We start from the raw sequence: 25,428 nt of genomic DNA, 5'->3' as shown, positions 1-25,428 counted from the left end.
TTATGTCATTCAAGATGTGTCTATAGGATGGCAAATTGCTAGTCCTCACAGTTTACATTATATACTGTGTGTATATATATTGTGAGGCAGTGACATGCCTCATGGTTGTTAGGGGAGATATATGGCAGGATTTGCTGTGTCTTCCCCCAGAATCACCAGGTCTGAAGAAAGACCACTATCCCCAAGGAGACATTGTTGTGGGAGCAGCCTGGAGGCTGCTGGAGGTTGGGCTGGGAAAGCCGCATCTCATCACGCGTGTGAACTGTGGTACGCTTTAGGTGAGTCAGGGAAACCTATGTGTTAAGATAGGGCCCTGACGGGCAAGGTATTTTATTTTGGCTTTGTGTGTTTTTGCTTTATGCCGTGCACCACAATAAAGCACAGTTTGGCCCCTAAATCCTGGTGTCTGTGAAGAAATGTGTGTTTGCAACCCCTGGAAAAGAGCTAATCCCCCACAATTGGTGTCGGATGCGGGCACATGTCCGTGCTGAAAAGTAAAAAGCCAACATGGTTGCTAAGGGCAACGACCTGACGGAAAAGAGCAGGTGCTGCTGAATGTTGCCAAGGACTTGCTGTGTTGCTGTGCAGTGATTTAAAGGGCCGGAAGCCTGTTAGTTTGCAGGAGCAGAGACTGCTGGTGTTAATCTGGACATTTTTTTTTCTGTGGTGCAAACAGTGCAGGATTTAAAGGGCCAGAAGCCCAGTACAAGAGACTGATCAGTGGAAATGGCTACAAAATGGTATAGCCTGTGGGAGGAATCCTGTGATTGGGGGAATCCCTCTGGGGGTCATTCTAGACTCCCGCCAGCAAGTGTCTCGGGTCCTGCCTGTAATTCTGGACTTTGTAACAAAGGGGCCAGAGACAAAAACTACGGTGTCACTGACCTTTGTGACTGACTATGGCTCTGTGCAATGGGAGCTGTTAAAATGTGAGACCCTGGAAGTGGAATTTGTACTGGGCAAGGACTTTCCATTGTTTGGGCAGTTGTGGAGCGGAGTTCCTGATAAAAAGCAAAGATGTGCCGTTGCCAAGGGCAACCGTCGGGAAGACAAAGAGGAGGAGAGCGGTGCGGTTCTCAGGAGTGCATATCTTCCCTGCGACTGTGTCCGGAGTCCTAGAGAGGAAGTGCGGAGGTGCAGTAAAGCTGTTGCTAGGAGCAACCACAACCTTGATGAGTCCGCGGGAGAGAATGTCACTGCTTTACCAGAAGGGTTGATTACAAAGGGTAAGACTGTTCCTGTTATTAACTATGTGGCAGAGCCAGTGACAGTGAGCCGGCGGCAGGGGATATCTGCTAGGCCGGTAGGTAATAAGTCACACAGAGAAAAGACTGTGTCTGGACAGGCGGATAAGCCTGCTGTGATTGCTCCCTCGCAGAAACCTGCAGGGGAGAAGGTTTCTGTGTTTCCTCAGTTGCCCATGACCAAAGCTAGTTTTGGGATGACAAGGATCCGGGGTCCCATGCTAGCCCGGGTAAGGGGTAGCACAATATTGAAACCTGAGACTGGTAAAATAATAAAGGTGCTGGACAGTCGTGCGGATAAGGACTATCCACTGATTTTCACTGAGCGTCAGACTCCAATGAGAACAGAGACTGATGAACTTGATGTTACAGATAATCTCATGCATGAGGGAGTGTTGGGGTGTAATCTTCCCTTATGCTGGGAGTTGTGGAGTAATGGAGACACTTCTGCAGAGAGGGCAAAAACTCCTGCAGAATCTGTAACTGTCCCTTTAAGTGAGGATCTAAGGGAGCTGCACTTTGACCTGCATGGGGAAAGAATATTGACCATTGGAAACAATGGTGCTGGTCAAATGCAAAGTGATGGTGACAAAATGCGTAAATGCATAAGGAAAATGTGATGTCATATGAAATATGTGATAATAATGACATGCCTTTTCCTTTGCAGGCTGTGATTGGGGAAAAGGCTCCCCCTGTTGGTAAACATGTGTCTGATATAAAAGTGTTGATAAATGTTGAAGAAACACCGCTAGGAGACCCCATTGTAGACAATGTGGCGGGGCTAGAGGGTGTACCACACGGACCAGAGGTGGATGTGCAGTCTCCACAGGTTTCTATGATTAATAAAATGTCCCAGGTGGGGATTGACTTAGGGGTGCCCCTAGAGGCCAGGGTTAATAATGACACGAGCAGTATAAGTGGCCTATGTGCCGTGACAGTTAGCAACTCTGAGAGTGAGGCTACCATGTCAAGACCCAGCAAAACTAAAGTCGTTACTAGTAGCAACCAGGTGACTGTTATATCTGATGAGACAAGAGTTCAGTCGGGTGACAGCCTAGTGTCTGAAGCTCATATCCTGACAGTTGTAGATGATCTGACAGGACAGTACAGCTACAAACTTGAAGATGTTTTCGCTCGCTCTGCACAGTCCCTAGATACACTAGAGATGGGGCTAGCGGTTCTCGCAGAGCAACTGCAGGAATCTCCAGAGGAGTCACAGAAAGAGATGAATGAACTGAAGGAACTAGAGTCACTAATAGAAGCGGAAATTCTCCAACTTCAAGAGGAACTGGCAGCTTCTGAGCGATCCAGACTTCATGCAGAGCAGGAAAGAGATGAGCTGGCTGATGAGGTTCTAAACAGCACCTCAGAAAAATCTGCTCTCTTGGAGGAGAAAAGACATTTGGAAGCCAGGATGGCTCAACTTGATCAAGAGTTATGTGATCGCATGGTGGACCTGGACCACCAGAGACAAACTGTATCTAGATTGGAGAAGAAACAAAAGAAGTTTGACCAGCTCTTGGTTGAAGAGAAATACATATCGGCTCGATATGCCGAAGAACGTGACCAAGCGGAGGCTGATGCTTGGGAGAAAGAGTCCAAGACCCTCTCCTTGGCTAGAGCCCTTGAAGAAGTGCTTGAGGAGCGAAATGAATTAGAGAGGCTGAACAAGCAACTCAGAGCAGAGATGGAAGCTCTCATGAGCTCAAAAGATGCCATCTATGAGGTGGAGAAGCCTAAGCGTGCTCCTGCACAGCAGGTGGAAGAAAGTGAGAAACCGGAAGAGGAAGATCCTCTGGAAGGTGCCAAGAAGTCAGAGCCTGGTAAGAGTGGGTCTGGAGATGGTGGTGCCAGGGTACTGGCCAAGGCAGAGAAGGTGGAAAAGGTATCGGCTGAACCAGTTGATGAGGCTGATGTCGATGCAGAGGCCAAGAGTCTCATGACAGTGTGTAACCAGGACCAGGTCGCAAAAGACGTCCCCTCCGCCTACAAGGCCTTCCAAGTAGCCAGCTGCCTGCTGGGGAAGAAATATGAGGAGATGGACGACCAGTATGCAGATCCGGGCTATTACGATGGGCTGTCTCTCCTGACTCCTCCCCAAAAGGAGACCAGTGTCCTGGGTGAGCCTCTGGAGAAAACGCCAGAAGACAAGAAGTATGCTGAAGACCCCAGTGCCTCCAACCTTGATGCGAAAGGGAAGGAGGAATTAAGAAAGCAAGGATATGATGCCATGTCCCTGAATGGTGAGAAGGCTAATAAAGTAAAGGCCAAAGAGACAGAGGCCAAGGAAGCTAAGGCCGAGCTCTTGAAATGGGAGAAAACCTTGGATGTCCCAGAGACCAAGGTTAGGGCGGGAAGAGCGACTGCTGAAGTGGGAAAAGCCACTGAAGACGGAGAAGACTCTGAAGCTGGCTCCAAACCCGAAGAAACACCTGCTGAGAATAATGGTAAAGGGGTCCAGATGCGTGGAAAAGGAGCGAGACATAAGAAACCTGCTCTGCTGAAGGAGCCCCGCAAGGCAAAAGAGAAAGGGTTGGAACATGACCATGACTGGGACCAGTTCAGTCAAGAGTTGCCGCAGTCCAAGAAAGGACGTGAGGGGTCTGTGCAGAAGCCAAAAAGTCAGTACCTGCTCATGAGATGGACAAGAAATACCCAGAGGCCTTGTCAGCTCTGTAATAAACTCATGAGGGTGACAAACCAAGCGCTGTTGTCCTGGGTCTGGCAGAATAAGGGGAAGACTGTAGGCCAGGTTAATGCCCGTTCACGAGCATCTGGATTTGATGCTAGTGTTCACCCCTACGGGCTTGAACAAAGGGGGGAGGTATGTGAGGCAGTGACATGCCTCATGGTTGTTAGGGGAGATATATGGCAGGATTTGCTGTGTCTTCCCCCAGAATCACCAGGTCTGAAGAAAGACCAGGTGCAGTAATCACCTGGGGATAATGGAATCCTCAGAGTGAGAGGGGGTGGGGACTTGCACACAGAAGGCTGGAGTGGCTCTGTGTGGTATGAGCCAGAAGGGCTCAGAGACCACTATCCCCAAGGAGACATTGTTGTGGGAGCAGCCTGGAGGCTGCTGGAGGTTGGGCTGGGAAAGCCGCATCTCATCACGCGTGTGAACTGTGGTACGCTTTAGGTGAGTCAGGGAAACCTATGTGTTTAGATAGGGCCCTGACGGGCAAGGTATTTTATTTTGGCTTTGTGTGTTTTTCTTTATGCCGTGCACCACAATAAAGCACAGTTTGGCCCCTAAATCCTGGTGTCTGTGAAGAAGCGTGTGTTTGCAACCCCTGGAAAAGAGCTAATCCCCCACAATATACATATATATATATAGCAAACAGCGAACAAAGAATGTATGGCAGCCCACTGTTACATATGCAAACAATAGAACTAGAGATTAGGGATTATTCTGGATTAAAGGGGTACTATACCTACTATAAATGAAAAATGGAAGTTCTTTGCGCACATTTTTGATCAAACATGTGTTTGGCCCATCTACCGGTGTCAAAGTAGCTTCTGCAGATGGGTACCTAATACTAACATAACTGCCTCACCAGGGTGGTGTAGGAACCAGCTATGTTTATACTCTGTATATTTATTTATTTTTTGTAAATTAAATAAAAAGAAGTTAATCCACCAGAATACACGCTATTATAGATGAACAAAGTAATAGGTCTCTAGCAAAAACCTAAATTCATTGAAATCCTTTATATAAAAGGGCAAGCGATACTATATACCCTCAACACCTGCTGTGGTTGTGTAGAGACTTTTGGCCGACAAGCCACTGGGTATATTGTCTCTTCAGTAAAGGGCAATACTCGCATACTCTTATAAACTTTAATTGAATGTGACCAGATACCCAATGAAAGAGATGAAATTCCTACTCCATAAGCTGCAGAGCATCATCCCACTTTAAGGCACCTAGCTAATGAAATTCCTCCTTTGGGCACGAATGCACTTTTTTTTTTATTTTACTCGGGAGAGATGTTCTGAGGGTCCATAAGGTGCGCCAACAATGCAGTGGTCCAGACACTGTCCCATATGCACACTTGAGACTTGATTAAGGGTACTTTTACACTTGTGTTTTTTGATTCCGGCAGGCGGATCTGGCAAGCCGTGTACAAATGGAAAGACTTTTTCCGGCTCCGTTAGATGGATCTGGTGAAATACCAGATCCGTCTCATCCGGAATCATCTGGAATAATGGATCCGGTATTTAAAGATCAAAAGCAAAAATAGCTCCTTCTATTTCCTGGCGTATGCGCAGACCGGAAAACCGAATCCGTCGATGCGGCAATTTCCGGAACACTTGGTACCGGATTGGGCATTAATACATCTCTATGGAAATAGATGCCGGATCCGGCAAGTGCGGTATTGTTCTGGGATTTTGGCCGGAAAAAATACCGTACAAGGGACGGAACAGAAGACATCCTGATGCATACTGAACGGATTGCTTTCCATTCAGAATGCATTAGGACCAAACTAATGCATTTCTTTCTGGTATTTAGATCCTTTACCGGATTTCAATACCGGAAGAGAATAACGCTAGTGTGAAAGTACCCTCCCTTAGGCTTAGGAACTTTGGGTGATGAACGATTAGATAAAAGCCACAAACCTGAAGTTAATCCAGCGACAGGGACCAGGTAAATATAAACCCCACTGCGGGTCCAGCCACTCTGAAGAGGTTTATTAAAACATTTTAGTCTTGAATAACCCCTTTAAGCCATGCTCTGATCATTACGAGGTGAGTCTCTCAACCTCATCCGGGTTCCAGATGACATTTCTACTTTTTATGATGATGGTTTAGGTTTTGCACAACACAAGATGTCAACAAAATAGCCTTGTCCATAGAAGGCAAAATGTATTAAAATAATGGACAGTGGACTTCCCAAAGATGAATATAATCATGTTGAAAGGATCAGGTGTCTTCAGTCTCCAAAACCCGGCTAATTGAAGTAGAAAAGTCGCAGCAGCAGCATATCATTATATCATTATGCTTGATAAAGGCTGGTAACAGCCGAAACGTTGCACTTTTATTTGTGTATATGCTGTAAAGTTTTCGCAATAAAAAGAAAGAAACGGAGATGCTGCTGCGACTTTTCTACTTCAACTTTCTGGTTTGACCGCTGTGGATCCGCGTTCCTCTTGGCGGCTGTTGCATTCTGGTGACCCGATGAGACCGTGTGTGCTGCTTTCATTCCTTCTTCCAAAACCCAGATAATGTCCTGAAGTTTAAAGACTTGTAACCAAATCCAAAGAAAATTTGCCTTGGGCTGTCAGCACTTCTAACGCTTCTCAAGATAGCCAAACCATGGGAAGTGCTGTTAACATGCATGAGTGTACATGCTATACACATGGAAGTGATAGAATGCATGGATACTTCTAGTTTTATCAATGCCATCAGAGGACCAGTGCAACTAATAAAATCCAACTGTGGAACCAACTTCACAGGTGCCTGTTGAGAATTACAAATAAGTTCTAAACCAGTCCAGGATTATTTGTCTGGCAATGGTTGAACGTGTGCCATTACTCGTAATATTTTTGATTCTATGCTCATAGATTCAAATTTCTCAAGGCTTACTCATGAGACTTTGAACACCTTCTTAGCTGAGGTGTTTGCTGTTGTCATCTCACAGCTTCTTGTTCCTGCATTCAAGGATCCAGAATCCCCTGTTATTTTCTCCAGCGACTCTTCTCACTCAGAAATTTGGAACTGTTCCTAGCCCACCTGAAGAATCTACATCTGGTAACAGTGGAAACATGTTCAACATCTGGCTGGTTCTTTAGTAGATGGAAAAAAGAATACCTTTTGTTTCTTTAAGAACTTTTAATCAATTTAGGTGTTCATCCTTGGATATGAACCTTGAATTTTGGATTACAATACAAGTATATCAAGAACTGTTGCCTACAGTTGCAGAACCTTCGATTTTAAATGGGGAGTGTGCTGTCCCAGCTATGGCTCTCATTTAGAATCCATCATCATTTTATTGTGTTATGTCTTTTAACTACTATGCTAAGTGTATATTTCTGCCATATCGTGGCCAATTTAATAGTTGGTAAGTTTTTATGTTTGTATTTCACTGTGTCATTCATCCTCTAATCCCTCTTCGGTGAGCCTCCAACCTGTGAGCCACCAAGTCTTTTCCTGTTTGTCAGACATGATCACAGAGCGGGAGAGAGGATTTTCCTTTGACCTCTATTATCATCTCTCAAGGTACATTCAATAAATTAATTAAAGGCATATCCATTGCATCTCACTCGCTGGAATTCTACATACAACTGGTGTCACTAGGGGTAGCTTATAGCAAGTTTACGGTTTTCCATTGCTTGTACAAGAGACTGCCACTTACACTCATCAGACACTTCTCTCACATACATCGGTGGTAAAATAGATATCTTTAGTGTTTACCTTATAATTACTTTTTGCATGCAATATACTGACTTTGAATGGTAATTTATTATTTTTTGTAACTGAATATAATAGTCTATATGTTTAACCCCCTTCATCCACCATGATGTACCTGTATGTCACAGTGGCTGAGGGAATGTATAGAGTGGGCTGCTGCTGCAGCAGGCACCCAGCCACAATAATTGGGATCAACCACACTGAAACCGGTCATTTCATCCCTCAGATGCCATGTTCAACAGCGATCGCAGCGCTTGTGAGGTTAGGCACAGGGATGCCGCTCCCTCTGCCTTCCGATCGGAGACCGGTCAATGAAATCGCGGGGCTCCGACATGTTACCATGACCGCCTGGGTGCTGCTCAAGCTTCCCAGGCTGTCATGGTAATTTGCCTTCTGAGCTGTGCATGAGGCACAGCTTAACAGGTAGAGCATCAGAATCCCATTCACTATAATAGATTTCTATGGCTATTGGAACATGTAAAGGAAAAAATGAAAATGCAAAAACAAAACTGTCTCAATAAAGATAATTTCTGATGGTTAATATAATTTTGTTATGATTTTATTGAGATTTAGTCGAAGGGAATATATTGGAGGTACATCTGCATGGAGTTTGTTCTCACTGTGGGCTGGTTTCCTTTACAATCCAAAGACATACTTATAGGGTGAGTGATAATAATGTCTGTAAAGCATTGATGAATATGTTAGAGCTACAAGCAAGAAGAAGAAATAAATAAAATAATCATGAGGAGAATTATAACTACATATAAAATAGGACAAAAAAGATTGCACTTTGCCTCAGTGGAGTAGCGTGAGGGCGCCAAATTGTAGGGGGCACCAGGCAGCAGGCAGTATAATGAGGGTGATGTAAGCCTATGGCTCCCATCCCCTCCGTTCTGCCTCATAAGCTTCAGGCCAGGCCAAAAGTTTGCCTTATGTAAAATAATGAGGAATACTTTATCTCCTTATGGAGAATGCCTCTGGAATTCTTTGAAAATTGTATGCAAATTAGCTCTTAGCAAGCTCCGCCTCTGATGCCCCCATATGTAAGGTAGCTATCCTATAAATCAATGTTCAACCTTTTAAATAGGTCTTGAGACATGACTTGGATAATATCTAAGCCAGCACCTCATCTGCAGACAGCTGTTCTGGCTTAACTGGGTGAGAGACCTAGGTCAGAATTTGGGGGGTGCTAGATCTCCTTATGGAGAGCACCATAATCAGCGTGAAAAGTCTTATAGGCCAGGCAATGCTCCTCTGGAATTCTGTGAATAAGGTATGCAAATGAGCTTTTAGCAAGCTCTGCCTATGATGCCTCCAGATGTAAGGTAGCTATCCTATAAGTCTGCAGATGAGGTGCTGGCTTATTACCCAAGTCATGTTTCAAGGCCTATTTAATAGGTCGAAAATTTACTGATAGCTACCTTACATCTGGTGGCATCAGAGGCAGAGTAAAGAAAATGCTGATTTTCCTATACAATTACTGTAACATCTGGTCAGTTCTTATTTAGACAAAAAAATAGTAAAAAAGTTCAAATGAAAAAGTTAATATAAAAAAGTAATAAAAGGAAACATCAAAATAATACAATGTTCACAGTTATGCTATGCCTTTCGGAATGTGGGGGCTCTGTTTGGATTTACATGCTTTTTATTTGTTTAGCATGCAACAACATTCTTGTTAAAACTTCAGAAACTTCAAAGTTATCCTGATGGCCACATTTGTAAGTCAATATGGTTTATCAGTCAGGAACCACAATTCAGCATGTCCAGAGAATAAAAAATATCCTGCAAAAATGTAAAATTGTATTTCTTGTGAATTTCGAATTTTAGGCTTTTTTGTATTTTATTTGTGCATGTAAATTCATGTCAAAAACACATCATTGCGGGGTGTTTTTTTTTCTTCCTCAGTAAAAACACATTTCTTTATAGCAGTGGTGCCCAACCATTTTTCGTCTGAGGGCTGCACTAGACTTGGTATAAATTTTGCAGGCCGGAACCAGGTAGCTTTGCCAGAAAGAAATGCAAATGCTGTGAGGAGGCACGTGTGAGCATTACTACTGTGAAGAGGGCACATATCTGGCATAACTACTGTGAGGAGGGCACATTGCAGGGTATAACTACTGTGAGGAGGGCACATATCAGGGTATAGCTACTGTGAGCTGTGAGGAGGGTACATATCAGGGCATAACTACTGTGAGGGGGCACGAGTGAGCATTACTACTGTGAAGAGGGCACATATCTGGCATAACTACTGTGAGGGGGCACATATCGGGGCATAACTACTGTGAGGGGGCACATATCGGGGCATAACTACTGTGAAGAGGGCACATATCTGGGCATAACTACTGTGAGGGGGCATGTGTGAGCATTAAGTCTGTGAAGAGGGCATATATCTTGGCATTATTACTGTGAGGGGGCATGTGATGCATACATGTGTGTAATGTATGTAGTGCAGTATGTAATTATCACACACTGCACTACATACATTACACACATGTATACATCACATACTGCGCTGTCACCTTCTTCTGCAGGTCTACCTTGATGTTTGGTCCTTAGGCTTCAGTCAGATCCTCCACCGCCATGCTTGTGCCGTGTGCCCGACACCACCAGGAGCTGGCCCCTCCTCCTTTCATCTCCCGCTGGCTTCTCCTACAGCAGGGCGCTCTATCGCTCCAGTGCCCGCCCAATCTTAACAATCAGGGGCGTAGCTAGAAATGACTGGGACCCATAGCAAAATAAATTATGGGCCCCCCCTCCTGGATCTCCCACCCAAACACCCCTCTAGGACCTCCCAACATCCCCCTGTCGTCCACAGAACCCCTCCTTCAGTGTCGTCCACAGATCCCCCCCCTTCAGTGTTGTCCACAGACCCCCCCCCCCCTTCAGTGTCCTCCACAGATCCCCCCCTCCAAAATATTTTTTTTACTATTTTTCAGGATTAGTTGTGTGGTGTAAATAACATAACTTTATTATGTGGGCCAGTACAATGATGATAATGCCAAAGTTATATATATGTTTTATTTTTCTCTTTTCTACTGCAGGCTGTCAGCACCCCAACTGCTCCCCCCTCCTCCTCCAGACTGAAGAGGAGGGGAGTGGCTGCTTTAGGCCTCTTTCACACTTGCGTTGTCCGGATCCGGCGTGTACTCCACTTGCTGGAATTACACGCCGGATCCGGAAAAACGCAAGTGAACTGAAAGCATTTGAAGACGGATCCGTCTTCAAAATGTGTTCAGTGTTACTATGGCAGCCAGGACGCTATTAAAGTCCTGGTTGCCATAGTAGTAGTGGGGAGCGGGAGAGCGGTATACTTACAGTCCGCGCGGCTCCCGGGGCGCTCCAGAGTGACGTCAGAGCGCCCCATGCGCATGGATGACGTGCCATGCGATCACGTGATCCATGCGCTTGGGGCGCCCTGACGTCACTCTGGAGCGCCCCGGGAGCCGCACGGACAGTAAGTATACTGCTCCCCCGCTCCCCACTACACTTTACCATGGCTGATGGCTGCCAGGACTTTAGCGTCCCGGCAGCCATGGTAACCATTCAGAAAAAGCTAAACGTCGGATCCGGCAATGCGCCGAAACGACGTTTAGCTTAAGGCCGGATCCGGATTAATGCCTTTCAATGGGCATTAATTCTGGATCCGGCCTTGTGGCAAGTCTTCAGGATTTTTGGCCGGAGCAAAAAGACATCCTGATGCATCCTGAACGGATTTCTCTCCATTCAGAATGCATTAGGATAAAACTGATCAGGATTCTTCCGGCATAGAGCCCCGACGACGGAACTCTATGCCGGAAGAAAAGAACGCAGGTGTGAAAGAGCCCTAAGTTGTTCATATCTCTGAATAGGTAGCACATAGAGATATGGGCCTGGTCTTGTTTGAAAGCTGGCATTACAAGCAGACTCACAACATTATTTTCACTACATCAGAAGATATGTCTGTTAGAAATCACAATGGCAGTGAATGCAGCTGAAAGTGAAAGTAAAAATAGGTTTTACTGCTTTTATTCCTGACTCGATTTCTAACAGCTATATTGTCTGCTGATGTTGAGATAATGCTGTGATTATGGTCTTGAATGAAAGCTTGGATATATGTCTAGCTGCTAACAATCCAGAGGTATGAGCAGCTAAAACACCTCTCCCCATGCTGCCCGAGCTCGGGCAAAACTGTTAGGTGTTTATAGATGTTGACCAATTTGCAGTTTAATCAGTCAAAATTTTCTTATACATTCATGCATACTCCATGCAAGCATACATGACTCTACTGTCCCCCCAGTGAAGTAAACATATTCACCCTGTTCTTCTCTGCACTGGCTTTGACATGCTGGTGATTGCTTCCTCTGGCTTCCCCTGGATACCTACTTTTATGTGCAGGCATTGAAAACCGAATAAATCCGTCTAGTACATGCCCAGATACAAGGTATTCTGATATCTATGTCTGAGTATGCATGTGTCCATTTCCTCTTCAGCACTTGCACAGAATAGAAGGTACTCAGGAGCAGCCAGAGGAAGCAATTGCCACCATCTTGCAGCCCATGGACGCAGATGACAGGTATGTTTTTGTTCATTGACACCTGGGCAGTTTGGATCGTCCATTAGGACAGTTGGGGGACAGTATACAGTCAAATGCTTCTATAGAAGATTCATGACTGTATATGGCATTTTAACCAATTCCATTGCAAAGTGGCCAACCCCTTTAATTTATGCCTGTTGTTATTATCTTTACTCACATTTTTGAAATGTCTTCCAGGTGAACTTCCTCAGCTATATCCATCTTGCTACCAAGGCTCTCCCACACCTTGCAGAGTCAAGAGGCGCTATTATTGTGCTGTCTTCTCTCACTGGTAATTAATGCTTAGATGTACAAGCCACTGGCAGTAGTAAAAAGAGACACTCATGACGCACATAATACAATATATGATTACAAAGTAACCTTTCAAATCACTATAGTTCTTAATGAGGCTGAGATATGTCATGTGGTTCTAGAACACTATACAGTATTTGTGATGTACTAGAGTACTACAGGCTCAAAGACAAATTTTGCACCTGATCCCCCTCCCCCATGGGACCCATTACAAGGGTCTATAAATATATATATCTCCGCCATATGATAATACACCTCTAAAATATAGTCATACGGTTAAAAATTAATGCATCTATACAAGTAACAAATAGTATCACCATGCTATTAGTGAACAAATCCCAGTAAACCCAGATCAATATTACCAATAATAACACTAGCCAAATAATACCGCCAGAACACATGAACACAAATTATTACCACCGGCTGACTTAATACCGCCATACTAATTCTACATAGGAACCACTGTACTAAGACCAAAATTGCCACTATACAATGACCATAGTGTATGATGGTAGATACCAGTTCTGTGCAGATGTTCTGCAGACTATACAAGTGAATACACTAAATTATGCCTAAAGCAGCCTGTGGCTTACCAGAGTAAGTAGCAAGGCAGGGAGCCAAAGGCTGCATAGATTCTAGCTGGTTTCACACACACACACACACACACACACACACACACATATACAGGTCCTTCTCAAAAAATTAGCATATTGTGATAAAGTTCATTATTTTCTGTAATGTACTGATAAACATTAGACTTTCATATATTTTAGATTCATTACACACCAACTGAAGCAGTTCAAGCCTTTTATTGTTTTAATATTGATGATTTTGGCATACAGCTCATGAAAACCCAAAATTCCTATCTCAAAAAATTAGCATATTTCATCCGACCAATAAAAGAAAAGTGTTTTTAATACAAAAAAAGTCAACCTTCAAATAATTATGTTCAGTTATGCACTCAATACTTGGTCGGGAATCCTTTTGCAGAAATGACTGCTTCAATGCGGCGTGGCATGGAGGCAATCAGCCTGTGGCACTGCTGGGGTGTTATGGAGGCCCAGGATGCTTCGATAGCGGCCTTAAGCTCATCCAGAGTGTTGGGTCTTGCGTCTCTCAACTTTCTCTTCCCAATATCCCACAGATTCTCTATGGGGTTCAGGTCAGGAGAGTTGGCAGGCCAATTGAGCACAGTAAGTCCATGGTCAGTAAACCATTTACCAGTGGTTTTGGCACTGTGAGCAGGTGCCAGGTCGTGCTGAAAAATGAAATCTTCATCTCCATAAAGCTTTTCAGCAGATGGAAGCATGAAGTGCTCCAAAATCTCCTGATAGCTAGCTGCATTGACCCTGCCTTTGATAAAACACATTGGACCAACACCAGCAGCTGACATGGCACCCCAGACCATCACTGACTGTGGGCACTTGACACTGGACTTCAGGCATTTTGGCATTTCCCTCTCCCCAGTCGTCCTCCAGACTCTGGCACCTTGATTTCCGAATGACATGCAACAGTCCAGTGCTGCTTCTCTGTAGCCCAGGTCAGGCGCTTCTGCCGCTGTTTCTGGTTCAAAAGTGGCTTGACCTGGGGAATGCGACACCTGTAGCCCATTTCCTGCACACGCCTGTACACGGTGGCTCTGGATGTTTCTACTCCAGACTCAGTCCACTGCTTCTGCAGGTCCCCCAAGGTCTGGAATCGGTCCTTCTCCACAATCTTCCTCAGGGTCCGGTCACCTCTTCTCGTTGTGCAGCGTTTTCTGCCACACTTTTTCCTTCCCACAGACTTCCCACTGAGGTGCCTTGATACAGCACTCTGGGAACAGCCTATTCGTTCAGAAATTTCTTTCTGTGTCTTACCCTCTTGCTTGAGGGTGTCAATGATGGCCTTCTGGACAGCAGTCAGGTCGGCAGTCTTACCCATGATTGCGGTTTTGAGTAATGAACCAGGCTGGGAGTTTTTAAAAGCCTCAGGAATCTTTTGCAGGTGTTTAGAGTTAATTAGTTGATTCAGATGATTAGGTTAATGGCTCTTTTAGAGAACCTTTTCATGATATGCTAATTTTTTGAGATAGGAATTTTGGGTTTTCATGAGCTGTATGCCAAAATCATCAATATTAAAACAATAAAAGGCTTGAACTACTTCAGTTGGTGTGTAATGAATCTAAAATATATGAAAGTCTAATGTTTATCAGTACATTACAGAAAATAATGAACTTTATCACAATATGCTAATTTTTTGAGAAGGACCTGTATATATATATATATATATATATATATATATATATATATATAGAAAAGGAAAGTCCGCAGCACTCCTTTAAGTAAAAAAGTGAAATTTATTCACACATGTCAGACGAATATATATATATATTACATATATAACTGTTTAGTTGTCAAATAACATGTATAAACAGTATGTAAATATAGATAATATACAGATACAATTTAATGTAAATATAGATATGTAAATGTAGATAATCTATACTAGATATACTAAGATAGAAATGCACTAAAGAAATATCAGCTGTAAAAGTGGAAGATGTCCAGCACATCATAACTTCATCTGGGACAGACTCCCTCTGATCAGACACTTATCCTCTACTGTGGATAGTAGATCAGTTGTTGTCATGGGACAACTTCTTTAAATTGATTTTCCCAGCTGGACATCCTTTATCCATACGTCTTATTAGGGCATATTGACATTATGGAGAGTGTCACACAACCGAGTAAGCTATCACACCTGTAGTTCTTGGAACAAAACAAGCACTTGGTCAATCCAATAGTGTAATCCTGGCTATCACCGTAACTGTATGTATATAGACAAACTGATTAAACACATATGATTAGCATATACAGGTTACACAACATTCAAATATAAACCCAGATAAAGTACTGACCCTAAGAAAAAACTTCACTAAGTAATGATAAATCAACCTTTAAAAAAAGAAAAAGTGAGACTAGACAGGCTTCAAATTACAAACATACTTTATTAAATACACATATATTAGAATAAAAGAGACATAACACATCAAATGAAAAGTGCGGTCTACCCCTGAGGAAAAAGTTGAATATATATTCGAGGGAAAAAAAAAGACAGGGATCATGTGGATCTTATCTACCAACAATATAAAACCATGGTTGGTATATAGTCTCCAGCATATAGGAGGATCCGTTTTCTATTGTGCCATATTGTGTCAGTGAAAACAGATCCGTTTGCCTCTGCATCGTCAGGCGGACACCAAAACTCTACAGGTAGCGTTTTGGTGTCCACCTCCAGAGCGGAATGGAGGCGGAACGGAGGCAAACTGATCCATTCTGAACGGATCCTTATCCATTCAGAATGCATTAGGGCAAAACTGATCCGTTTCGGACCGCTTGTGAGAGCCCTGAAATGGATCTCACAAAACGGAAACCAAAACGCCAGTTTGAAAGTAGCCTAATCTGCAATACTTCCCTAGCGAGATAAAAAGAAGCACCTAGAACCCAGAGACAAAATAAAAAACCAACCGCCACAAACAGAATCCTCAGGAATAGAGTTGAGCGAACACCTGGATGTTCGGGTTCGAGACGTTCGGCCGAACTTCCCGGAAATGTTCGGGTTCGGGATCCGAACCCGATCCGAACTTTGTCCCGAACCCGAACCCCATTGAAGTCAATGGGGACCCGAACTTTTCGGCACTAAAACGGCTGTAAAACAGCCCAGGAAAGGGCTAGAGGGCTGCAAAAGGCAGCAACATGTAGGTAAATCCCCTGCAAACAAATGTGGATAGGGAAATGAATTAAAATAAAAATTAAATAAATAAAAATTAACCAAAATCAATTGGAGAGAGGTCCCATAGCAGAGAATCTGGCTTCCCGTCACCCACCACTGGAACAGTCCATTCTCAGATATTTAGGCCCCGGAACCCAGGCAGAGGAGAGAGGTCCCGTAACAGAGAATCTGGCTTCATGTCAGCAGAGAATCAGTCTGCATGTCATAGCAGAGAATGAGGCTTCACGTCAGCCACCACTGCAACAGTCCATTGGCATATATTTAGGCCCAGCACACAGGCAGAGGAGAGAGGTCCCGTAACAGACAATCTGGCTTCATGTCAGCAGAGAATTAGTCTGCATGTCATAGCAGAGAATGAGGCTTCACGTCAGCCACCACTGCAACAGTCCATTGGCATATATTTAGGCCGAGCACACAGGCAGAGGAGAGAGGTCCCGTAACAGACAATCTGGCTTCATGTCAGCAGAGAATTAGTCTGCATGTCATAGCAGAGAATGAGGCTTCACGTCAGCCACCACTGCAACAGTCCATTGGCATATATTTAGGCCCAGCACACAGGCAGAGGAGAGAGGTCCCGTAACAGACAATCTGGCTTCATGTCAGTAGAGAATCAGTCTGCATGTCATAGCAGAGAATCAGGCTTCACGTCACCCACCACTGCAACAGTCCATTGTCATAAATTTAGGCCCAGCACCCAGGCAGAGGAGAGAGGTCCCGTAACAGACAATATGGCTTCATGTCAGCAGAGAATCAGTCTGCATGTCATAGCAGAGAATCAGGCTTCACGTCACCCACCACTGCAACAGTCCATTGTCATAAATTTAGGCCCAGCACACAGGCAGAGGAGAGAGGTCCCGTAACAGACAATCTGGCTTCATGTCAGCAGAGAATCAGTCTGCATGTCATAGCAGAGAATGAGGCTTCACGTCAGCCACCACTGCAACAGTCCATTGGCATATATTTAGGCCCAGCACACAGGCAGAGGAGAGAGGTCCCGTAACAGGCAATCTGGCTTCATGTCAGCAGAGAATTAGTCTGCATGTCATAGCAGAGAATGAGGCTTCACGTCAGCCACCACTGCAACAGTCCATTGGCATATATTTAGGCCCAGCACACAGGCAGAGGAGAGAGGTCCCGTAACAGACAATCTGGCTTCATGTCAGCAGAGAATTAGTCTGCATGTCATAGCAGAGAATGAGGCTTCACGTCAGCCACCACTGCAACAGTCCATTGGCATATATTTAGGCCCAGCACACAGGCAGAGGAGAGAGGTCCCGTAACAGACAATCTGGCTTCATGTCAGTAGAGAATCAGTCTGCATGTCATAGCAGAGAATCAGGCTTCACGTCACCCACCACTGCAACAGTCCATTGTCATAAATTTAGGCCCAGCACCCAGGCAGAGGAGAGAGGTCCCGTAACAGACAATCTGGCTTCATGTCAGCAGAGAATCAGTCTGCATGTCATAGCAGAGAATCAGGCTTCACGTCACCCACCACTGCAACAGTCCATTGTCATAAATTTAGGCCCAGCACCCAGGCAGAGGAGAGAGGTCCCATAACAGACAATCTGGCTTCATGTCAGCAGAGAATTAGTCTGCATGTCATAGCAGAGAATGAGGCTTCACGTCACCCACCACTGTAAGAGTCCATTTTCATAAGTTTAGGCCCAGCACCCAGGCAGAGGAGAGAGGTCCCGTAACAGACAATCTGGCTTCATGTCAGCAGAGAATCCGTCTTCATATCATAGCAGAGAATCAGGCTTCACGTCACCCACCACTGTAAGAGTCCATTTTCATAAATTTAGGCCCAGCACCCAGGCAGAGGAGAGAGGTCCCGTAACAGAGGATCTGGCTTCATGTCAGCAGAGAATCATTCTGCATGTCATAGCAGAGAATCAGGCTTCACGTCACCCAACATTGGAACAGTCCATTGGCATATATTTAGGCCCCGGCACCCAGACAGAGGAGAGGTTCATTCAACTTTGGGTAGCCTCGCAATATAATGGTAAAATGAAAATAAAAATAGGATTGAATGAGGAAGTGCCCTGGAGTCCAATAATATATGGTTAAGGGGAGGTAGTTAATGTCTAATCTGTACAAGGGACGGACAGATCCTGTGGGATCCATGCCTGGTTCATTTTTATGAACGTCAGCTTGTCCACATTGGCTGTAGACAGGCGGCTGCGTTTGTCTGTAATGACGCCCCCTGCCGTGCTGAATACACGTTCAGACAAAACGCTGGCCGCCGGGCAGGCCAGCACCTCCAAGGCATAAAAGGCTAGCTCTGGCCACGTGGACAATTTAGAGACCCAGAAGTTGAATGGGGCCGAACCATCAGTCAGTACGTGGAGGGGTGTGCACATGTACTGTTCCACCATGTTAGTGAAATGTTGCCTCCTGCTAACACGTTGCGTATCAGGTGGTGGTGCAGTTAGCTGTGGCGTGTTGACAAAAGTTTTCCACATCTCTGCCATGCTAACCCTGCCCTCAAAGGAGCTGGCATTGACACAGCTGCCTTGGCGACCTCTTGCTCCTCCTCTGCCTTGGCCTTGGGCTTCCACTTGTTCCCCTGTGACATTTGGGAATGCTCTCAGTAGCGCGTCTACCAACGTGCGCTTGTACTCGCGCATCTTCCTATCACGCTCCAGTGCAGGAAGTAAGGTGGGCACATTGTCTTTGTAGCGTGGATCCAGCAGGGTGGCAACCCAGTAGTCCGCACAGGTTAAAATGTGGGCAACTCTGCTGTCGTTGCGCAGGCACTGCAGCATGTAGTCGCTCATGTGTGCCAGGCTGCCCAGGGGTAAGGACAAGCTGTCCTCTGTGGGAGGCGTATCGTCATCGTCCTGCCTTTCCCCCCAGCCACGCACCAGTGATGGACCCGAGCTGCGTTGGGTGCCACCCCGCTGTGACCATGCTTCAACCTCATCCTCCTCCACCTCCTCCTCATCCTCGTCCTCCTCGTCCTCCAGTAGTGGGCCCTGGCTGGCCACATTTGTACCTGGCCTCTGCTGTTGCCAAAAACCTCCCTCTGAGTCACTTCGAAGAGACTGGCCTGAAAGTGCTAAAAATGACCCCTCTTCCTCCTCCTCCTCCTGGGCCACCTCCTCTTCCATCATCGCCCTAAGTGTTTTCTCAAGGAGACATAGAAGTGGTATTGTAACGCTGATAACGGCGTCATCGCCACTGGCCATGTTGGTGGAGTACTCGAAACAGCGCAACAGGGCACACAGGTCTCGCATGGAGGCCCAGTCATTGGTGGTGAAGTGGTGCTGTTCTGTAGTGCGACTGACCCGTGCGTGCTGCAGCTGAAACTCCACTATGGCCTGCTGCTGCTCGCACAGTCTGTCCAGCATGTGCAAGGTGGAGTTCCACCTAGTGGGCACGTCGCATATGAGGCGGTGAGCGGGAAGGCCGAAGTTACGCTGTAGCGCAGACAGGCGAGCAGCAGCAGGATGTGAACGCCGGAAGCGCGAACAGACGGCCCGCACTTTATGCAGCAGCTCTGACATGTCGGGGTAGTTGTGTATGAACTTCTGCACCACCAAATTCAGCACATGCGCCAAGCAAGGGATGTGCGTCAAATTGGCTAGTCCCAGAGCTGCAACGAGATTTCGCCCATTATCACACACCACCAGGCCGGGCTTGAGGCTCACCGGCAGCAACCACTCGTCGGTCTGTTGTTCTATACCCCGCCACAACTCCTGTGCGGTGTGGGGCCTGTCCCCCAAACATATGAGTTTCAGAATGGCCTGCTGACGTTTACCCCGGGCTGTGCTGAAGTTGGTGGTGAAGGTGTGTGGCTGACTGGATGAGCAGGTGGAAGAAGAGGAGGAGGAAGCCGAGAAGGAGGAGGTGGCAACAGGAGGAAAAGAATGTTGCCCTGCGATCCTTGGCGGCGGAAGGACGTGCGCCAAACAGCTCTCCGCCTGGGGCCCAGCTGCCACTACATTTACCCAGTGTGCAGTTAGGGAGATATAGCGTCCCTGGCCGTGCTTACTGGTCCACGTATCTGTGGTTAGGTGGACCTTGCTACAGATGGCGTTGCGCAGTGCACACTTGATTTTATCGGATACTTGGTTGTGCAGGGAAGGCACGGCTCTCTTGGAGAAGTAGTGGCGGCTGGGAACAACATACTGTGGGACAGCAAGCGACATGAGCTGTTTGAAGCTGTCTGTGTCCACCAGCCTAAATGACAGCATTTCATAGGCCAGTAGTTTAGAAATGCTGGCATTCAGGGCCAGGGATCGAGGGTGGCTAGGTGGGAATTTACGCTTTCTCTCAAATGTTTGTGAGATGGAGAGCTGAACGCTGCCGTGTGACATGGTTGAGACGCTTGGTGACGGAGGTGGTGGTGTTGGTGGTACATCCCCTGTTTGCTGGGCGGCAGGTGCCAACGTTCCTCCAGAGGCGGAGGAAGAGGCCGAGGCGGCAGCAGCAGAAGAGGCCGAGGCGGCAGCAGCAGAAGAGGTAGCAGGGGGAGCCTGAGTGACTTCCTTGGTTTTAAGGTGTTTACTCCACTGCAGTTCATGCTTTGCATGCAGGTGCCTGGTCATGCAGGTTGTGCTCAGGTTCAGAACGTTAATGCCTCGCTTCAGGCTCTGATGGCACAGCGTGCAAACCACTCGGGTCTTGTCGTCAGCACATTGTTTGAAGAAGTGCCATGCCAGGGAACTCCTTGAAGCTGCCTTTGGGGTGCTCGGTCCCAGATGGCGGCGGTCAGTAGCAGGCGGAGTCTCTTGGCGGCGGGTGTTCTGCTTTTGCCCACTGCTCCCTCTTTTGCTACGCTGTTGGCTCGGTCTCACCACTGCCTCTTCCTCCGAACTGTGAAAGTCAGTGACACGACCTTCATTCCATGTGGGGTCTAGGACCTCATTGTCCCCTGCATCGTCTTCCACCCAGTCTTGATCCCTGACCTCCTGTTCAGTCTGCACACTGCAGAAAGACGCAGCAGTTGGCACCTGTGTTTCGTCATCATCAGAGACGTGCTGAGGTGGTATTCCCATGTCCTCATCATCAGGAAACATAAGTGGTTGTGCGTCAGTGCATTCTATGTCTTCCACCGCTGGGGAAGGGCTAGGTGGATGCCCTTGGGAAACCCTGCCAGCGGAGTCTTCAAACAGCATAAGAGACTGCTGCATAACTTGAGGCTCAGACAGTTTCCCTGGTATGCATGGGGGTGATGTGACAGACTGATGGGGTTTGTTTTCAGGCGCCATCTGTGCGCTTTCTGCAGAAGACTGGGTGGGAGATAATGTGAACGTGCTGGATCCACTGTCGGCCACCCAATTGACTAATGCCTGTACCTGCTCAGGCCTTACCATCCTTAGAACGGCATTGGGCCCCACCATATATCGCTGTAAATTCTGGCGGCTACTGGGACCTGAGGTAGTTGGTACACTAGGACGTGTGGATGTGGCAGAACGGCCACGTCCTCTCCCAGCACCAGAGGGTCCACTAACACCACCACGACCATGTCCACGTCCGCGTCCCTTACTAGATGTTTTCCTCATTGTTATGGTTCACCACAACAACAAACATATTATTTGGCCCAATGTATTGTATTCAAATTCAGCGGGATATAAATTTGAGGCCTAGTATTTAGGCGCTGGGTGACCGGTATGGATTTAGTGACAGAATTAGACTTGGAAATGCACAGTAGCGTGTGTGTGAAGTTATTCTGAATGACCCTATGTGCACCTTGAATATTATATACCCTTTTAGGGATAGATTTCAAATAGCTCTGATATAGCAGAAACCACTAAATTATGAAATTGCTAAATTGGGAATTGTATTTCAACCCAGAACAAAAAATGTGCTTTGACGGACACTAAATAACTTTCCCAGCCACAACAGGACAGCGGTAACGAGAGATTTAGCGGGATATAAATTTGAGGCCTAGTATTTAGGCGCTGGGTGACCGGTATGGATTTACTAACAGAATTGGACTTGGAAATGCACAGTAGCGTGTGTGTGAAGTTATTCTGAATGACCCTATGTGCACCTTGAATATTATATACCCTTTTAGGGATAGATTTCAAATAGCTCTGATATAGCAGAAACCACTAAATTATGAAATTGCTAAATTGGGAATTGTATTTCAACCCAGAACAAAAATGTGCTTTGACGGACACTAAATAACTTTCCCAGCCACAACAGGACAGCGGTAACGAGAGATTTAGCGGGATATAAATTTGAGGCCTAGTATTTAGGCGCTGGGTGACCGGTATGGATTTAGTGACAGAATTAGACTGGGATATGGCCAAAAAATAACCACACTATTGCTGGTTAAATGCACTTGGTGTGACAGCTTGACCAACCACACTACTGAGGGTTAAATGCACTTGGTGACGGGCGCAGCTTGCCCCTGATGTAGTATATGGCCAAAAAATGAACAGACTATTGCTGGTTAAATGCACTTGGTGTCACAGCTTGACCAACCACACTACTGAGGGTTAAATGCACTTGGTGACGGGCGCAACTTGCCCCTGATGTAGTATATGGCCAAAAAATGAACAGACTATTGCTGGTTAAATGCACTTGGTGACGGGCGCAGCTTGCCTCTGATTTAGTATATGGCCAAAAAATGAACAGACTATTGCTGGTTAAATGCACTTGGTGTGATAGCTTGACCAACCACACTACTGAGGGTTAAATGCACTTGGTGACGGGCGCAGCTTGCCCCTGATGTAGTATATGGCCAAAAAATGAACAGACTATTGCTGGTTAAATGCACTTGGTGTGACAGCTTGACCAACCACACTACTGAGGGTTAAATGCACTTGGTGACGGGCGCAGCTTGCCCCTGATTTAGTATATGGCCAAAAAATGAACAGACTATTGCTGGTTAAATGCACTTGGTGTGATAGCTTGACCAACCACACTACTGAGGGTTAAATGCACTTGGTGACGGGCGCAGCTTGCCCCTGATGTAGTATATGGCCAAAAAATGAACAGACTATTGCTGGTTAAATGCACTTGGTGTGACAGCTTCACCCTGATGTAGGCTTTAGCCAAAAAACAACCACACCATTGAGGGTTAAATGCACTTGGTGACAGGCGCAGCTTGCCCCTGATGTAGTATATGGCCAAAAAATAAACAGACTATTGCTGGTTAAATGCACTTGGTGTGACAGCTTCACCCTGATGTAGGCTTTAGCCAAAAAACAACCACACCATTGAGGGTTAAATGCACTTGGTGACAGGCGCAGCTTGCCCCTGATGTAGTATATGGCCAAAAAATAAACAGACTATTGCTGGTTAAATGCACTTGGTGTGACAGCTTCACCCTGATGTAGGCTTTAGCCAAAAAACAACCACACCATTGAGGGTTAAATGCACTTGGTCGCAGCTTGTGCTGGCGCACCACAAGACACAAAATGGCCGCCGATCACCCCAGAAAAATGTGACTGACAAACGGTCTGGGCAGCCTAAAACCAGTGAGCAATTGAGGATCAGCAGCTCAATGATCCACAGCTGCAGATCGATCAGTTAATCAAGTCCTTTGGAGGAGTTAATCTGCCTAATCTCGCCCTACTGTCGCAGCCGCAACCTCTCCCTACGCTAATCAGAGCAGAGTGACGGGCGGCGCTATGTGACTCCAGCTTAAATAGAGGCTGGGTCACATGGTGCTCTGGCCAATCACAGCCATGCCAATAGTAGGCATGGCTGTGATGGCCTCTTGGGGCAAGTAGTATGACGCTTGTTGATTGGCTGCTTTGCAGCCTTTCAAAAAGCGCCAAGAAAGCGTCACAAAAGCGCCAAGAAAGCGACGAACCCCGAACCCGGACTTTTACAAAAATGTCCGGGTTCGGGTCCGTGTCACGGACACCCCAAAATTCGGTACGAACCCGAACTATACAGTTCGAGTTCGCTCATCCCTACTCAGGAAAACAACAAACCTCAATGCTTACAGCAAAAAAGGGGCTAGAAGGACTACAAGAATCAAGCTACACAACACAAGTTTTGATAGGAACAAAATTCCGTACAAGTCATACCAAGGATTCTGGATACAAATGCAGAGAACTTATGCTGTACCTGGAAACTAAAGCGCAGAGCTAGAAAGCATGAATATTCAAGTCAAGGCTAACCAATCAAAAACTTCTCCCTAAATAAATCATGTTAAATAAGCTAATCATCTGACCTAGAGATCAAATTTTTGACAGTAGCATGGCAATATCCCTCAGGCTACTTTCACATCTGTGCTTTCCCTTCCCGCTATTGAGATCCGTCATCCGTCATAGGGGGGGGGGGGGAACGCTTTAGTTTGGTCCCCATTCACTGTCAATAGGAACAAAACTGAACTGAACAAAACTAAATACCTAAATACACCATAATGCGTTTGGTTTGGTTGCGTCCTCATCGCGGACAGAATAACAGAAAATGGATCCGTCCCCCATTGACTTTTAATGGAGTTTATGATGGATCCGTCATTGCTATTTTAAAGATAATACAACCGGATCAGTTCATAACAGATGCAGACGGTTGTATTATCGCGATGGAAGTGTTTCTGCTGATCCGTGACGGATCCAGCAAAAATGCTGGTGTGAATGTAGCCTAAACTACGCTAGTGAACAGGAGAAAATGAGATAATAGGGGAATCCCTGCCACTTGTAACATATAGTTGTGGCTCCATACACACCCTGTGGCCATACACTTCTCTATGTAGCACCCTTGTAGTAGTCATAGTCCTAGCAGCACCTACATTTAAGTTGGGCATATAAAATAGTTGGGTATATAAGAAAATACGGTAAAGTAATGCCCATGCATATCCAAAGCTTCAGCAGTACTGGAGCTCCTGACTCTCTTCCGACAGATAATGCTGAGGGGAAAAAGATCAGGCATTTTGAATTTCAATGTCTGATCCTTTTGTTCTTCCAGGAGACAATCCACCACCAGAAGAGTCTGGCAGAGGCTTTCTCATCTATCCCCTTTGCCAACACATTAAAGCTAAATCAAGCATTTCAAGTGGTCCTTCAAAATGTTCTATATTTCTGCATAAATTTGACCTAGAACTACATCTGATTTTTACGCAAGTCCTAAAAGTAGATAAAGATATACAAATCAAACAAATGAGTCAAAAATATTAGGCTTGACCATTTATTTATTGAGGAAAATGATCCAATATCACATGTCTGTGAA

General features: G+C 45.8%; 1 protein-coding gene across 1 annotated transcript in view; it reads left to right on the top strand.

Moving 5' to 3' along the window:
* Nucleotides 1–25,428, top strand: part of LOC122927338 (hydroxysteroid 11-beta-dehydrogenase 1-like protein) — a 99,080-nt gene that overhangs the window by 66,226 nt on the left and 7,426 nt on the right. Inside the window, exon 4 of the mRNA XM_044279087.1 lies at nucleotides 12,403–12,496. Within this exon, the coding sequence (XP_044135022.1) occupies nucleotides 12,403–12,496 (94 nt within the window). The remainder of the gene's footprint in view (nucleotides 1–12,402; nucleotides 12,497–25,428) is intronic.

This window comes from Bufo gargarizans, chromosome 1 (assembly GCF_014858855.1).
Source record: "Bufo gargarizans isolate SCDJY-AF-19 chromosome 1, ASM1485885v1, whole genome shotgun sequence".
Classification (NCBI taxonomy): Eukaryota; Metazoa; Chordata; class Amphibia; order Anura; family Bufonidae; genus Bufo; species Bufo gargarizans.
Note: the sequence above shows the minus strand (reverse complement) of the source record. Positions and strands in the feature narration are given on the sequence as shown.